The sequence below is a fragment of the Salvelinus sp. IW2-2015 genome, unplaced genomic scaffold (genome assembly GCF_002910315.2).
Source record: "Salvelinus sp. IW2-2015 unplaced genomic scaffold, ASM291031v2 Un_scaffold2114, whole genome shotgun sequence".
Taxonomy (NCBI): Eukaryota; Metazoa; Chordata; class Actinopteri; order Salmoniformes; family Salmonidae; genus Salvelinus; species Salvelinus sp. IW2-2015.
This window is the reverse complement of record NW_019943451.1, coordinates 96286-112741: the sequence shown is the minus strand read 5'-3', so window position 1 is coordinate 112741 and position 16456 is coordinate 96286. Positions and strand designations below refer to the sequence as shown.

The window sequence follows — 16456 nt, the reverse complement described above, 5'->3', positions numbered from 1 at the left end:
GGACAGTTGTGGGATGCGATAGATCCCAAATTAATACAACCACTACAATCAAAAAAACTGTTTTAAGCAATAAGCCTGACGCAACAGATGAGAATGTTTAGCTTAAAATGTTGATAAACTATTAGACTATTTCTTCACATTATAAGCGCAGCAATGCGCACACGGCAGTAGGCTATAAGTGTGAATGTTCCATTAGCGGGGAAACACCACTCTCAAAAGTAACCCAAATGCAATTATGCATGTATTGCTTTTATTATAAAGGTGCATTTTTATGGTGACAATTATCTTCCCCAAACTTGATCTCACGCGCTGCGTATGTATGTCATTTAGAAGTGGATGAATGTGCTTAATTTTAAGAAGTTATTTGGCCACTATATGGCTATAGGCTATATGAGGTGTGCGAATATGATTTGAAAAAGTAGCAAAAAAAAGAATGCGCTGTTTGCCTGAAGCTGGGTATCATTCACAAGTGATAGGCTAATATTGTCACCCAGCAGACTATTCTTGATTTAATCTTGTCTTTACATATACTAAATAATATATGTGTGAAATTTGTTTTGATTTAGAATGGACCATTATCATGCACCTGTATCAAAACAGGGGTAGCTATGCACTTAAATAGAGAATGGAGGACGCTTTTCCCGTGGTTTATTTTCATGCCAGCCAGGTAGGCTATACTCCTGTTGTAAAGAGAAGCAACGTACTTAATATTATGAAAGTTGAGAAATAAATATAGTAGGCCTAGCGTATACAAAGCTGATGGGATCTTCCTCTTTTTAATAGAGGCCATCACTCTGTTCTAACGCAATTGCATAGCTTATTGAAATGTTGTCAACATGAGCTCCTCTCATGAAGTCTTTGATTAGATTTTCAACTACATTTGTATTGATGTCAGAGTGATTAGAGGGACAATAGAGTGCGGAGTACCAAGCAGTTAGCAAGTTTGGTAGGCTATTAATGACCATCAGCAGTATCAGAGCTTGGAGAAGCCTAATTACCGTGATTAAACGGTCATGTGGAATTTGACTGTCGTCATGACTCGTGAACGCAGGTGTGGCGGTAATATGGTCACCGTAACAGCCCTAGGGACAAGCCATTTTCTTTGCTGTAAAGCTGTAAGCATGCCTGTCGCGAAGTGCTGCTTCATTTCCCCTCTCTGACACTCAGGAGCAGCATGACAGTGAACTTGCAAAGTCAGATAAAACTGGCCTGTGCTCTTGGTTATAACAGGTGATGAAATTATATAATATACAAACTTTTCTGCTCGCTCTGCGTGCTGTTCCAATGTAACAAATGTACAAATGTAACAACAGAGGACTCATCAGGGTCGACATTACGAGCAGGGATGGAGGAATAGATGAGCATGAAGAGGGGCCGAAGAGAAGCAGGTCAGTGGGGGCTGGTAGGAGATGAGGCTGGCTGATTACAGCTGCAACGTGATATGTTGATGAAAGTGAAGTGGATATTATTGGACCTGCTCATACAACAGATGAGAGGCTTAAATTCAACTGGCACCAGCAGGTTCTTTAGATCGAAAGGTACTATGGTATTCTCAAATGTTGGTATCATAAGTATCATGAGGTTTTGGTACCGTGGTATTGCCGTGGTATTAACGTGATGTTACCGTGGTACCGGTACACCAAGCAACACTAGTAGTTACACCCTCAGCTAAAGTAGCAGAGACAACAACCATAATACACATGTATGGAATGACCCCATGCTTTACAATAGTATCTTCTACAAAGGAGGAGATGAGACACACTCAAGGACATACACACACACGCACACACACAATTTACAGACATACACACTCTGTCTCTCTCTCTTTCCAACAAAAGGCAGTCTAATCATCTCTCCGTTGGAGGTCATTTGTTGTGAATGAAAGAGCCCACCCCCCACTCTTACCTCTCCTGTGTCCTTGTCTTCACAATAGGACACCTCCAGTACTCTGTCTACCTCCACATAGTCAGGGTTAAAGGGATCCTCCTCCATCTAAAACACACAGGAAGACATAGTCAGGGTTAAAGGGATCCTCCCATCCATCTGAACACAACAGGAAGACATAGTCAGGGTTAAAGATCCTCCTCCATCTAAACACAAAGGAGACATAGTCAGGGTTAAAGGGTCCTCCTCCATCTAAAACACAAAGGAAGACATAGTCAGGGTTAAAGGGATCCTCCTCGTTCTAAACACACAGGAAGACATAGTCAGGGTTAAAGGGATCCTCCTCCATCTAAAACACAAAGAAGACATAGTCAGGGTTAAAGGGATCCTCCTCCATCTAAAACACACAGGAAGACATAGTCAGGTTAAAGGGATCCTCCTCCATCTAAAACACAAAGGAAGACATAGTCAGGGTAAGGGATCTCCTCCATCTAAAACACAAAGGAAGACATAGTCAGGGTTAAAGGGATCCTCCTCATCTAAAAACACACAGGAAGACATAGTCAGGGTTAAAGGGATCCTCCTCCATCTAAAACACACAAGGAAGACATAGTCAGGGTTAAAGGATCCTCCTCCATCTAAAACACAGGAAGACATAGTCAGGGTTAAGGATCCTCCTCCTCTAAAACACAAAGGAAGACATAGTCAGGGTTAAAGGGATCCTCCTCCATCTAAAACACAAAGAAGACATAGTCAGGGTAAAGGGATCCTCTCCATCTAAACACCAAAGGAAGACATAGTCAGGGTTAAAGGGATCCTCCTCCATCTAAAACACACGGAAACATATCGGGGTTAAAGGGATCCTCCTCCATCTAAAACACAGAAGAAACTAGTCAGGGTTAAAGGGATCCTCCTCCATCTAAAACACACAGGAAGACATAGTCAGGGTTAAAGGGATCCTCCTCATCTAAAACACCAAGGAAGACATAGTCAGGGTTAAAGGGATCCTCCTCCATCTAAAACACACAGGAAGACATAGTCAGGGTTAAAGGGATCCTCCTCCATCTAAAACACAACAGGAAGACATAGTCAGGGTTAAGGGATCCTCCTCCATCTAAACACAAGGTAGACATAGTCAGGGTAAGGGATCCTCCTCCATCTAAAACACAAAGGAAGACATAGTCAGGTTAAAGGGATCCTCTCTCCGTCTAAAAACACAAAGGAAGACATAGTCAGGGTTAAAGGGTCCTCCTCCATCTAAAACACACAAGGAAGACATAGTCAGGGTTAAAGGATCCTCCTCCATCTAAAACACACAGGAAGACATAGTCAGGTTAAAGGGATCCTCCTCCATCTAAACACAAAGGAAGACATAGTCAGGGTTAAAGGATCCTCCTCATTCTAAAACACACAGGAAGACATAGTCAGGGTTAAGAGGACCTCCTCCATCTAAAACACAAAAGAAGACATAGTCAGGTTAAAGGAGTCCTCCTCCATCTAAAACACACAGGAAGACATAGTCAGGTTAAAGGGATCCTCCTCCATCTAAAACACAAAGGAAGACATAGTCAGGGTTAAAGGGATCCTCCTCCATCTAAAACACACAGGAAGACATAGTCAGGGTTAAAGGGATCCTCCTCATTCTAAAACACACAGGAAGACATAGTCAGGGTTAAAGGGATCCTCCTCCATCTAAAACACACAGGAAGACATAGTCAGGGTTAAAGGGATCCTCCTCCATCTAAAACACACAGGAAGACAAAGTAAACCACCTTCATGCCATCTGAGTATGGGGAAAAACACACTGTATGACTGATGGGTGGGTTGGGATGAACATATCAAGGCCTAAAGCACACTACAGAGATGCATGCAAACACGCCTGTGCTAAACAGGCAAACACACACACACACGAACACACACACACTGGTGTGAAAGGGTCTTACATCTGCAAAGAAGTGGGCTCTCTGTGCCTGTTTAATCTTGAAACGTTTGATCTTCTGCTGAATCCTCTTGTCTTTCTCCAGCTGCTGCTCTACGGCCCACTCACAGTGGAGGTAGGAGCTGAAGGAGACCGAGGGACAACACACAGAGTAAGGAATGCACGAGAACATACACATATAGTACAAACTTCAAATAAACCTTCAATGTCTTTTATGATGTCGTACATCTTTCAAATGGATATATGTTTACTTTATGTATAATGTTCCATTTGTGTGCCATTTTGTACATTTTACATTTGTATAGGATTTACAATCTACTACACACCAAATTAGTCTTCATTTCAGAGTGACCTGGATTTTGTTCTACTGAAACTACAATGAGGTCACATGTGAGTTCAGTCAAAGGCATCTCAAAGTGGTAGTGCAAGAACTAGTAATGACAAGCTGTGTCTTACATCACTCTGTTTAACATACTGTATTTGGCTTTTTCGGTTGAATACAATCATTTAAAAATGTGAATGCAATTATCTTAGTTGGAATGAAAAAAATGCCTTACTAGTTTTTGTATTTTACAAAGAACTCTTCCACTTCTATGATAACTCCTGGAGCGACCTAGAAGAGGAACCAATATTATAGAACAGAATACAGACTAAAAGCTCTTCATACACTGAGTGTACAAAACATTAAGAACACCTGCTCTTTCCATGACAGACTGACCAGGTGAATCCAGGTGAAAGCTATGATCCCTTATTGATGTCACTTGTTAAATCCACTTCAATCAGTGTAGATGAAGGGGAGGAGACAGGTTAAATAAGGATTTTTAAGCCTTGAGACAATTGAGACATGGATTGTGTATGTGTGCCATTCAGAGAGTGAATGGGCAGACAAAATATTTTATTTCCTTTGAACGGGGTGTGGTAATACGTGCCAGGCGCACCGGTTTGTGTCAAGAACTGCAACGCAACAGCCAACTGTGGGAAGCATTGGAGTCAACATGGGCCAGCATCCCTGTGGAACGCTTTTGACACATTGTAGAGTCCGTGCTCCAACGAATTGAGGCTGTTCTGAGGGCAAAAGGGGGGTTGCAATATTAGGAAGGTGCTCTTAATGTTTTGTACACTCAGTGTATAGTAGGAAAAGACAGAGGATTGAATTCAATCAAACCCACATTGCAGAAGGTAAGTAGATGTACTACTGCAAACTAAGATACTATAGTACTACAAAGAGTGGTATGAGTGAGTGTGGCATTAAAGATAATGATTGTAATCCTACCTCATTCTTGACTATTCGAGATGACATGATCTTGTCAACAACCGCAGCATCCTCCTCACTGGGGTTTTCCTGCAACATTGACAAGATGGAAACAAACCACTTTAACAGCCCCATGTACAACTTTCATACTCCACACACCAGTTTCATGTATTTTCAATGTATATCTGAATGAAGTATGGCCTTGAGATGCATTGTACTGCTATAACACACATATTAGACTAGATAGAGCAATGATAGAGCAATGAAGAATGTATTGGTACTGTAGAACCTATCAGTCTTACAGTGTTTCCCAACTCCAGTCCTCCAGTACCCCCAACAGTACACATTGTTGTAGCCCCAGACAAACTCACCTGATTCAACTCATTGAGGGATTGACGATTAGCTGACAAGTTGAAATAGATGTTTTTGTCTGGGGCTACAGCAAAAATGTACTGTTGGGGGTACTGGAGGACTGGAGTTGGAAACAACTGGTCTAGAACAACTGAATGTTATTGAGAGTTATTGATTGCTGCCTGGGCCAGGCCAGTATCTCCTCACCACAAACAGCTGCTGTGCTGGCTCTTTGCGTGCTGCAGCAGTGCTGGTCCTCTTGGCTTTAACCATGACCTTCACCTCCTCATCAGACACCCTGGCCTCTCCCTCCTCTGCATACTTCTTCCTCTTCACCTGGCGGTTCGACCGACGSGTCTACAGGGGGGTAAGGGAAAGAGGTTTAGTATTACGGAGGTTCTGTATTATACAAATCAGTACAGCCAAAATATCAGTATAACTCTTTTCCTATGTTTTATTTGGTTAAGGCAGTCCTGTCTATTCTCAATAGTGTGTGTGCATGTGTCTGTGTGTTGTATGCACTCCGCAGCAATGTATGACATTCAAGTGTGCTTTGTGTTTATTATTAGGAAAACACATCAGAGACCCTGCTAATGACAGCCACAGTTTAATGAGATACTAAATACCATTCAGTTGAAACTAATAACGTGTCTGTGTATGAGAATAACCCAGGCTGACCATAAAAGACTCAGGCCTGCCAGGCCGAGGGGTCCCTCCTTCCCTGCCTGTCAGGTTACCTCCCAGGCTGAGGGGTCCCCTGTGGTGATGATGCTGTAGCTGTCTGTCTACTAACTCCACCACTTATAGTGCAACAGACAGGAATGGAGAATCATTCTAAATGACATCTTCAGACAGCTCTAATTAAGACTGGGTGAGGGGGGATAATGAGGATAATTATACCCACACATGGGCAGGGGGGGGTAATCCCCAGTCGCTCCATACTATGACACAACCAGGGGGAGAGAGTAGTTTTTCATCCCCACTCACTGAATACTCTGTCAACTGGAACAGAGCAGATCGTCCCCCTCACTCAACACCAGTGTCTACGGATGAGGACTGTCCTCATGGTATAGAATAGGCCTACCCCTACACAATCCTCAGCTCTACCAACAACAACAGTAAATTARACTGGAGCTATTCGTTCTTGAGTTGGTTAGGCCCTGAACTAACTCTGAACCACCCGGTGTACTTTGACTCCATACCACAGCTGTGATTCCTGTATTCCACTCAGCATCAGCATCAGCATGGCCAACAAGAGAACCCAAGGACAGGGACTCTCCATGGCTTTAACTATCACAACAACACTGTCATAAGAACCAGTCTATATGACATGAATCTTTAAACATAAAGGCCTGCGTTCTGCAGACTGAGGAAATGGCCTCTCCATGCCTTTTAATAATAATACTACAATAGATAAATAAATATATTTGCCTACCCCTGCCTTAAACATCACAAAAACACTATCATAAGAGTTCTGCAGCCATAAAGAACCTGCATGTAGTCTTGGAGACATGGGGAGGGACTCCATGCCTTTAATAATCACAATAACACCGTCATAAGGCTTTTGCGTACTGCAGCTTGGAGACTGGGGGAGGGACTCACCGAGTCATCGTCTTTAAAGGATCTTCGAGGCGGACGCTCTTCATCAGACCCCTCCTCTGAAGACTCTGTCTCCCTCTTCTTCTTCATCCCTCCAAATTTAATGACGATTTTCCTGAAATAAAGATAACAGGACAAACTGTTAAATGAGATAAAAAATAGGAAAACTGGACTCTATTTTCTCCTCTTTCCCTCTGCTATGTTTRATGGAAACTGTCTCTGAATAATTGATGAACGATAATATAAAGATTGTCCTTGTTGTGCTAAATAAATGACCTCAGGAGTGTGTGCGCTGCCGTGTGGTGCAGTACAGTGTGCCGTGTTCCTCACTGCATCTTCTAAAGGCAAAAAGGAATTATTACACAAAGAATTAMAATTAAGTAAGAATAGTTATTTTGTTTCACTGTTATTACCAGTCCAGCTCGGTTTATTTTMCCTCACTTAAAATMAATGATTTAATTGTTTCCATGGTTGCTTAATGCCTTATTAAATGCACTTTCATAACCTAGAGACAAATAGTGACTGATTCAAGTAGGCTGCAGTACATTTAAGTTATAGAACTTCAAAACATACATTTTTATGGGAAGTAACCATGCAGTACAGTATTAGCTACAGTATTAGCACATATTTTAAATAAATACTTTAGCATAGTGAATGACCTAACGACCTCAATAAGGGATTATCACATTTCTTTTTAAATATATATATTCTTAAATCAATAATATAATCATGTCCCTCTTGGTTATTGTGTGAGAATCAGCTTCTAATATGTCCATAACTGTGGTGACTCAATATCTCATCATGTGCAGAATGCAGAGATATTTTTCAGGGAGAAAATATGTAGTGTGTGTGTAGTGTGTGTGTGTGTGTGTGTGTGTGTGTGTGTGTGTTTGTGCGTGTGTGTGTGTCAGAGTGTCTGCAGACAGGGAAGATATGAACCAGTAGACTGATACAATAGATCTCTGCTATGTACAGTTTGAGAGAGAGACACAAATACAGTCTCTCTCTCTCTTGTGTGCGCCTGCCTGCCTGTCTGTCCGCCCCAGCCTGCTGTGTTCTTATCAACATGTAAGACTGCACTTCCATTGCTCCATTTGTCAAGCTCTATATTGGATCAAAACAGAGAGATATAGATAGTGACTGAGCCTCCTCCCTTCTCCGTCTCTAGCTCTCTGTCTTGCCATAGATGATCCATTATATTGACCAGATACTCAAGTGGTCGATCTAACAATGAAAATACATGTCTTCAAAAATGGAAGGCAGTCGTGAGGAGGCCAGATCAGGTGGGACCATTCTAGCCAATGAGAGGGCAGGTACGTGTGTGAACAACAGACAAAACTCAGACTTTCTCTAAGATGCCGGGATGTCACATGTCCTCCTAATATCATTAGACTGGTAAGAACCTAAGCATTACCAAACTTCTATCAGATCAAATAAGCCACATCTAACACATTTTTATTTAACCTTGATTTAACTAGGCAAGTCAGTTAAAAACTAATTATTATTTACAATAACAGCCCATAAATAAGCCATTACATTTTTTGTTAACTAAATTCGACACTCATTGACCTCCATACAAAATCTCCTCTTGGTGAGCGATAATTTAAAAAAATGTACCGCCACCTGCTGGAGAAGACCGGTTTTAGACCCAGTTATCCCCCTCACTTCTTCCTCTCTGGTCTCGCTCTCCCCCCCCCCCCTCTCAGTCACCGCCTCCTGCCACCTACCTCTCTCTCTCTCTCGTCTCTCTTCCATCGCTCTCTCTCTTCCAATCCCTCCATCCCTCTCCACTCTTCCCCTCCCTCCCTCTATGGCTCAGAAAACACATAAACATGGATATGATTCAACTACCTACACAAAGAGCCAGTCCAAACTCCAAATCCACATACAGGCAGACAGACTAGCGTGGCTGGATCTAACAGGCTAATACTGTAGATGCGGTAAAGAGGTCAATTGAACTCAATTGCCATGGAATAGAGTGGGGGAAAGATCCCGAGTCTGCTCACTGAATCCCAGCAAAATTAGCATACATTTAGGATATTGTTCATATGTGTATTTCACACTATGTTGAGGTAAAAATCTGAGCAGGAGGAACACATGTTCATGGCATCATCACCAATCAACTTCATTACAGTTAAAAACGACTTTGACTACCACCACCAATTTCTGTATACCAGCTATGCTACCATCTTATACGAGCGGGAGTTAGCTATGCTAACCAGCTTATACGAGCAGGAGTTAGCTATGCTAACCAGCTTATACGAGCAGGAGTTAGCTATGCTAACCAGCTTATACGAGCAGGAGTTAGCTATGCTAACCATCTTATACGAGCAGGAGTTAGCTATGCTAACCAGCTTATACGAGCAGGAGTTAGCTATGCTACCAGCTTATACGAGCAGGAGTTAGCTATGCTAACCAGCTTATACGAGCGGGAGTTAGCGTTTAACAGTTACTTCTTTTAAACCTGAAAAGGGACAACTTATAAATATTATGCAGTGAAAACAGCCAAATATATCAAAATTGGACTTAAATAAGCACATTGTGGGCCTGTTACAATACATAACTCATGACGGATTTGAGGAATATCCACTTTGCTAGATCCAATTTGTTGAATGTGTGCCAATCTGGTCAATGGAATGGTCTGCATTCTATTAACTCCTTTACCGCATACACATTTTGTTACATTACAGTCTCATTCTAAAATAGATTCAATTTTGTTTTTCTCTCAGCAATCTACACAAAGTACACCATAATGACAAAGCGAAAACAGATATTTTTTTTTGCACGTGTATTAAAAATAAAAAACATAAATACCTTCTTTACATAAGTATTCAGACCCTTTACTATGAGACTCGAAATTGAGCTCAGGTGCATCCTGTTTCCATTGATCATCCTTGAGATGTTTCTACAACTTGATTGGTGTCCACCTGTGGTAAATTCAATTGATTGGACATGATTTGGAAAGGCACACACATGTCCATATAAGGTCCCACCGTTGACAGTGCATGTCAGAGCAAAAATCAAGCCATGAGGTCGAAGGAATTGTCCGTAGAGCTCAGAGACAGGATTGTGTCGAGACATAGATCTGGGGAAGGGTACCAAAACATTTCTACAGCATTGAAGGTCCCCAAGAACACAGTGGCCTCCATCATTCTTAAATGGAAGAAGTTTGGAACCACGAAGACTCTTCCTAAAGCTGTCCGCCCAGACAAACTAAGCAATCGGAGAATAAGGGCCTTGGTCAGGGAGGTGACCAAGAACCCAATGGTCACTGAGAGCTCTAGAGTTCCTCTGTGGAGATGAGAGAACCTTCCACACAGACAACCAGCTCTACAGCACACCACCAACTAGGCCTTTATTGTACAGTGGCCAGACAGAACCCACGCCTCAGTAAAAGGCACATGGCAGCACGCTTGGAGTTTGCCAAAAGGCACTTAAAAACTCTCAGACCATGAGAAACAAGATTCTCTGGTCTGATGAAACCAAGATTGAACTCTTTGGCCTGAATGCCAAGCGTCACTTCTGGAGGAAACCTGGCACCATCCCTACAGTGAAGCATTGTGAGCATTATGTTTTTCAGCAGCAGGGACTGGGAGACTAGTCAAGATTGAGGCAAAGATGAATGGAGCAAAGTACAGAGAGATCCTTGATGAAAATCTGCTCCAGAGCGTTCAGGACCTCACACTGGGGCAACGGTTCACCTTCCAACAGGACAACAACCCTAAGCACACAGCGAGGACAACACAGGAGTGGCTTCGGGACAAGTCTCTGAATGTCCTTGAGTGGCCCAGCCAGAGCCCGGACTTGAACCCGATCGAACATCTCTGGATAGACCTGAAAATAGCTGTCCAGCGACGCTCCCCATCCAACTTGACAGAGCTTGAGAGGATCTGCAGAGAAGAATGGTAGAAACTCCCCAAATACAGTTGTGCCAAACTTGTAGCATCATACCCAGGAGGACTCAAGGCTGTAGCTGCTACCAAAGGTGCTTCAACAAAGTACTGAGAAAAGTAACGTTTTTTATTTTTAATACATTTTCAAAAACCTGTTTTTGCTTTGTCATTATGAGGTATTGTGTGTTGATTGATGAGGGGAAAACATATTTTATACATTTTAGAATAAAGCTGTAACGTAACAAAATATGTAAAAAGTCAAGGGGTCTGAAAACTTTCCGAATGCACTGTATAAGTCAAATCAAATCAAATCAATTTGTATAGCCCTTCTTACATCAGCTGATATCTCAAAGCGCTATACAGAAACCCAGCCTAAAACCCCAAACAGCAAGCAATGCAGCTGTAGAAGCACGGTGGCTAGGAAAAACTCCCTAGAAAGGCCATAACCTAGGAAGAAACCTAGCGAGGAACCAGGCTATGAGGGGTGGCCAGTCCTCTTCTGGCTGTGCCGGGTGGAGGTTATAACAGAACATGGCCAAGATGTTCAAATGTTCATAAATGACCAGCATGGTCAAATAATAATAATCACAGTAGTTGTCGAGGGTGCAACAGGTCAGCACCTCAGGAGTAAATGTCAGTTGGCTTTTCATAGCCGATCATTGAGAGTATATCTACCGCTCCTGCTGTCTCTAGAGAGTTGAAAACAGCAGGTCTGGGACAGGTAGCACGTCCGGTTAACGGGCCTTCGTTCCATAGCCGCAGGCAGAACAGTTGAAACTGGAGCAGCAGCACGGCCAGGTGGACTGGGGAAAGCAAGGAGTCATCATGCCAGGTAGTCCTGAGGCATGGTCCTAGGGCTATAAGTCCATGCTAATACTCCTGTGTCTCTTCCCTCATCAGAACTTCGTTACTTAACTATAAAAAAGGAAAACACAGTGGCACATCCATCTCATTGAACTGTGAAAGAGTCCTTCACGGGTCCAAAAACATTGACCCATTCGAAATGGACCTGGGGCTTTCCCATCCGGACCCGATATGCATAAATATTTTTTTTTAAATATAAATAAAGACCCCTTCCAAGGGACCTGAGGACAACTAGACCCGTTCCATATAGACCTGGTCGGACCCAGACCCGGTCCTATTCGATCCGAGTGAAGGAAGCGGCAGAAAAGTATATTTGTAAGCTTCTTTAAAGAAGTGAAGCTCGGGCAGGGGCTGTGCTGTGTGTGTAGGCTACTGAGAGTGTGAGCGAGTGACACGGGAACAGGGAGGTGGGAGGATGAGACAGCAACCAACCAAGCAGACTCGCGCTATAGTAGACTAATAGCTGCCATAGATAGTTTATTTATCATCAAATAATATTTTGTCGCCTGTCTTGACTGCATCAAACTGCTAGGCTAATTGAGAATGCATGTGCTTTCTCGTCCTGCACAGTTAAACAACAACAACTCCATTCAGAATATAAAGTAGCAGCTTACCTGTTGGCGCTTGGTCGTTGTAGCCTATCATTCTCCTTTCATTTTTAATTCCATAATTTGAATTCCATCTTCCATTGATTAAATATCTCCTAACACGGAGGCTCTATGGCTGTAGCCTATTGCCGCTTTGATGACTTATGATTGGCCAACAACAACAGCAAGCTATAAGTGCCACTCTCGTTAAAAGTCCTCACCCGAGACATACCGACATACCGACATACCGTATACGTACCGTATATGTTTTATTTATTTTTATTTAACCAGGTGGGCCAGTTGAGAAAAAGTTATCATTTACAACTGCGACCTGGCCAAGATAAAGCAAAGCAGTGCGACAAAAACTACAACACAGAGTTACACATGGAATAAACAAACGTACAGTCAATAACACAATAGAAACGTCTATATACAGTGTGTGCAAATGAGGTAAAATTAGGGAGGTAAGGCAATAAATAGGCCATAGTGGCAAAGTAATTACAATTTAGCAATTAAACACTGGAGGGATAGATGTGCAGAAGATGAATGTGCAAGTAGAGATACTGGTGTGCAAAGGAGAATATATATTTTTTTAACAATATGGGGATGAGGTAGTTGGATGGGCTATTTACAGGTGGGCTATGTACAGATGCAATGATCTGTAAGCTGCTCTGACAGCTGATGCTTAAAGTTAGTGAGGGAGATATGAGTCTCCAGCTTCAGTGATTTTTGCAATTCGTTCCAGTCATTGGCAGCAGAGAACTGGAAGGAAAGGCGGCCAAAGGAGGAATTGGCTTTGGGGGTGACCAGTGAAATATACCTGCTGGAGCGCGTGCAACGGGTGGGTGCTGCTATGGTGACCAGTGAGCTTAGATAAGGCGGGGCTTTACCTAGCAAAGACTTATAGATGACCTGGAGCCAGTGGGTTTGGCAACAAAAATTAAGCGAGGACCATGTCTGTTATATGTCAGTATTGTACAGGCCTATGTCTGTACTCTATGTCTGTTCTCTCGTATCTGAAGAGGGAGATAGAGGAGACAGAGGAATCCTCCATTCAGAACAAGTTCAGAGGTTTGGTGTAAAGTGCTCTAAACACCATACATAGCCTGAGGTCTTCTCTCTGTGTGTGCTCCTGATCAGTCCTCCCTCATTCCCTCTGTCATGCACATTATCTCTCACCTTGTCTTCCTCCACCCCTCTCCCCTCCCTGTACTCTCTCACACAGCAACAGGAACAGAAGCTCTCTAGCTCTGTCTGATACCCTCCAAAACACGGCAACGCTCACACGAGCAGACACGCAGTAAGTAGATTCCTTCTCACACAACACCAACTACTCTGAAAGAGGTACTCACACATACACACGCACACAGAGCTAACTACAGTGCCCTCTGTAATTATTGGGACAGGGAAGCATTTTTATTATTTTGGTTCTATACTGCAACAGTTTGGATTTGTAATCAAACAATGACTATGAGGTTAAAGTGCAGACTGTCAGCTTTAATTTTAGGGTATTTTAAATGAACTTATGTGTATTAAAGTTAAGTATTTGGTCCCATATTCAAAGCACGCAATAACTGCATCAAGCTTGTGACTCTAGAAACTTGTTGGATGCATTTGCTGTTTGTTTTGGTTGTGTTTCTGATTATTTTGTGCCCATTAGAAATTAATGGTAAATAATGTATTGTGTCATTTTGGAGTCACTTTAATTGTAATTAAGAATAGAATATATTTCTAAACACTTCTAAATTAATGTGGATGCAACCATGATTATGGATAATCCTGAATGAGTTGTGAATAATGACGAGTGGGAAACTTACAGAAAAAGGCTAACCTCCCGTTATTATAATCGTGAGAGGTTCGCATGCCTTGGGGGTATGATATTTGTGCGTCTAACTTTCTCACTTTAATACACATAAGTGAATTTGTCTCAATACCTTTGGTCACCTAAAATGGGGGGACTATGTACAAAAAGTGCTGTAATTTCTAAATGTTTCACCTGATATGGATGAAAATACCCTCAAATTAAAGCTGACACTCTGCACTTCAACCTCAATGTCATTGTTCGATTTCAAATCCAAACTTTTCCAATACAGTATAGTGGAGCCAGGAAAACCAGCCAGCCAGTCAGTCCTCCAGCCAGTCATTCAACCAGCTAGGCAGGCATTCATCCTGCCCTGTGCTTACAGCCATTACCACAGCCTAGCCTGTCTCAGTCACACTAAGCTGGCCTCGGCCTCACACACTGGTTCTCGGCCACACGCCAGGCTAGGTCTAGGATAGGACACACACTTATATGCCTCAGGACTCTAGAGGATAGACATCACGCCCTCATGGACATTTCCCACTAAATCAGACTGATATGGCTCGGTGGTTTAGATGGAGACAAAGGGAGAGAGAGGGTGCTAGAGAGAAGGCACGAAACATACACACAAACACACACAGCAACACACACAGTGATCTATACAAATAACCTGCATTTATGTGTACACACACACACACACACACACACACACACACACAACACAACACACACACACACAACACCACACACACACACACACACACCACAACACACACACAACACACACACACACACACACACCCACACACACACACACACACACGTGGTCTGTAGGAGGCTGAGCGTTTCTCCCACTGTCTGCAATACTAGAGCTTTCATGTCTCCTTGAACATGTATGTTGTTGTAGGACTGAAGCCATCTCTCTCATTTTACTCTCCTCCTCTGGATGATTTACACTTCCACACATGACATCTTGGGGTTGCCTGGCAACGCGCCCCAGGGATGAGTTGGCAGCGTGGGTGACGGATGTGACATCACTTCCTGATTGAGTGGCGAATGGACCAAATGCTCTACTCTTGCTACGCAATGAGCAGCTGAGGAGAATGTGAAACGGCAACAAGACCCTCTAATATCAACCAGTCCAGGAAATATGACACAACAGAATGTTCTCCCACCACGGGCAGACTGAAATACGAAATAGAGAAATCCAGCAGTTTCACCCCGTATCATCAAACAGTAGGCCATATTAATCTCTCCTATGACATGTTGGTTGTTTAGCAACAAAACCAACACGGTGCGCAACTATGGGGCAAAACAGACAGGGTTGCCTTAGATCGTTGACAACACAGAACTACATTTCATTTTCAATGTTTATTGAAAATAAATAACATTTGCACAAAGAGCATCTTGTTGTTCTCAATATACATTGTTACAGATGTTTGTTAGCTAGCTAGCTAATTTTAGCCATATTAGCACGCGACATAAAATCAGTCAAAACAAGACATTGGTATCCAGAACAAGAGAAACTAGCTGAAACGAGTCACCTACGATTCCCACATGGCAGTTTCTTGTCATTGTGCTAGCTATCTGGCCATCCAGAATCACAAACAACACAAGGCCTTCTGCCCATTGAAGCGTGCACATGGTTTCCGTGATGTGTGAGCTAACCCATCCTTAGCAAGACACACTTGCTTTATCTTAACCTAACATGGCCATTACATACTGGTGACTGTCAATGGCGTACTGGACTATAGCAAAACAACCCCCCCCCCCCTCCCCCGGTAATATACCACATTAATTTGATACGTAAACCAACAGGATTACTAAACTGTGAAATTAGTGACACTTCTTCAGTTTACTTTACTGTGAAATCGTTGATTTGAGAGAGGGGGAGGAAGTAGGGCTGGAAGCGATTTGGCCAATATATTATTTCACGGTATTTAAAAGAAATTGGACGGTATGACGGTATTTGACAGTTTTGAATAATAAAAGTTGTACATTTTCTTTATGAGTAGTGAGTGATCCTAGGGTGGCAACACACATTCTAAGTGATTTCAATGAGTCTTTCTCCATTCTGATTGTTTTATACTGTTCAATTCAACTTCAATCAAAACACATTTCAGCACTTTTATCATTTCTGCATTTCATGCACTCAATTGCAGTGGTGGAAAAAGTACACAACTGTCCTACTTGAGTAAAAGTAAAGATACGTTAATAGAACATAAGTAAAAGCGAAAGTCACCCATTAAAATACTACTTGAGTAAAAGTCTAAAAGTATTTGGTTT

At 42.5% G+C, this 16456-nt stretch overlaps 1 protein-coding gene across 2 annotated transcripts; it reads right to left on the bottom strand.

Annotated features, from left to right (window-relative positions):
- Positions 1 to 1697: 1697 nt before the first annotated feature.
- On the bottom strand, positions 1698 to 7159 carry LOC112072982 (chromodomain-helicase-DNA-binding protein 9-like). 2 transcript variants are annotated; one of them, XM_024140350.2, is made up of 6 exons: positions 7029 to 7159; positions 5634 to 5783; positions 5097 to 5165; positions 4381 to 4436; positions 3828 to 3945; positions 1698 to 1992 (listed from the first exon to the last, which is right to left on the bottom strand). In XM_024140350.2, exons 1-6 carry the CDS (start codon positions 7113 to 7115, stop codon positions 1738 to 1740), a joined length of 735 nt encoding a protein of 244 aa, XP_023996118.1. In that variant the 5' UTR covers positions 7116 to 7159; the 3' UTR covers positions 1698 to 1737. The 2 variants fall into 2 exon arrangements, with proteins under 2 accessions (XP_023996118.1, XP_023996119.1); XM_024140351.2 differs by lacking the exon at positions 1698 to 1992 and adding an exon at positions 3542 to 3625.
- Between the last annotated feature and the right edge of the window lie 9297 nt (positions 7160 to 16456).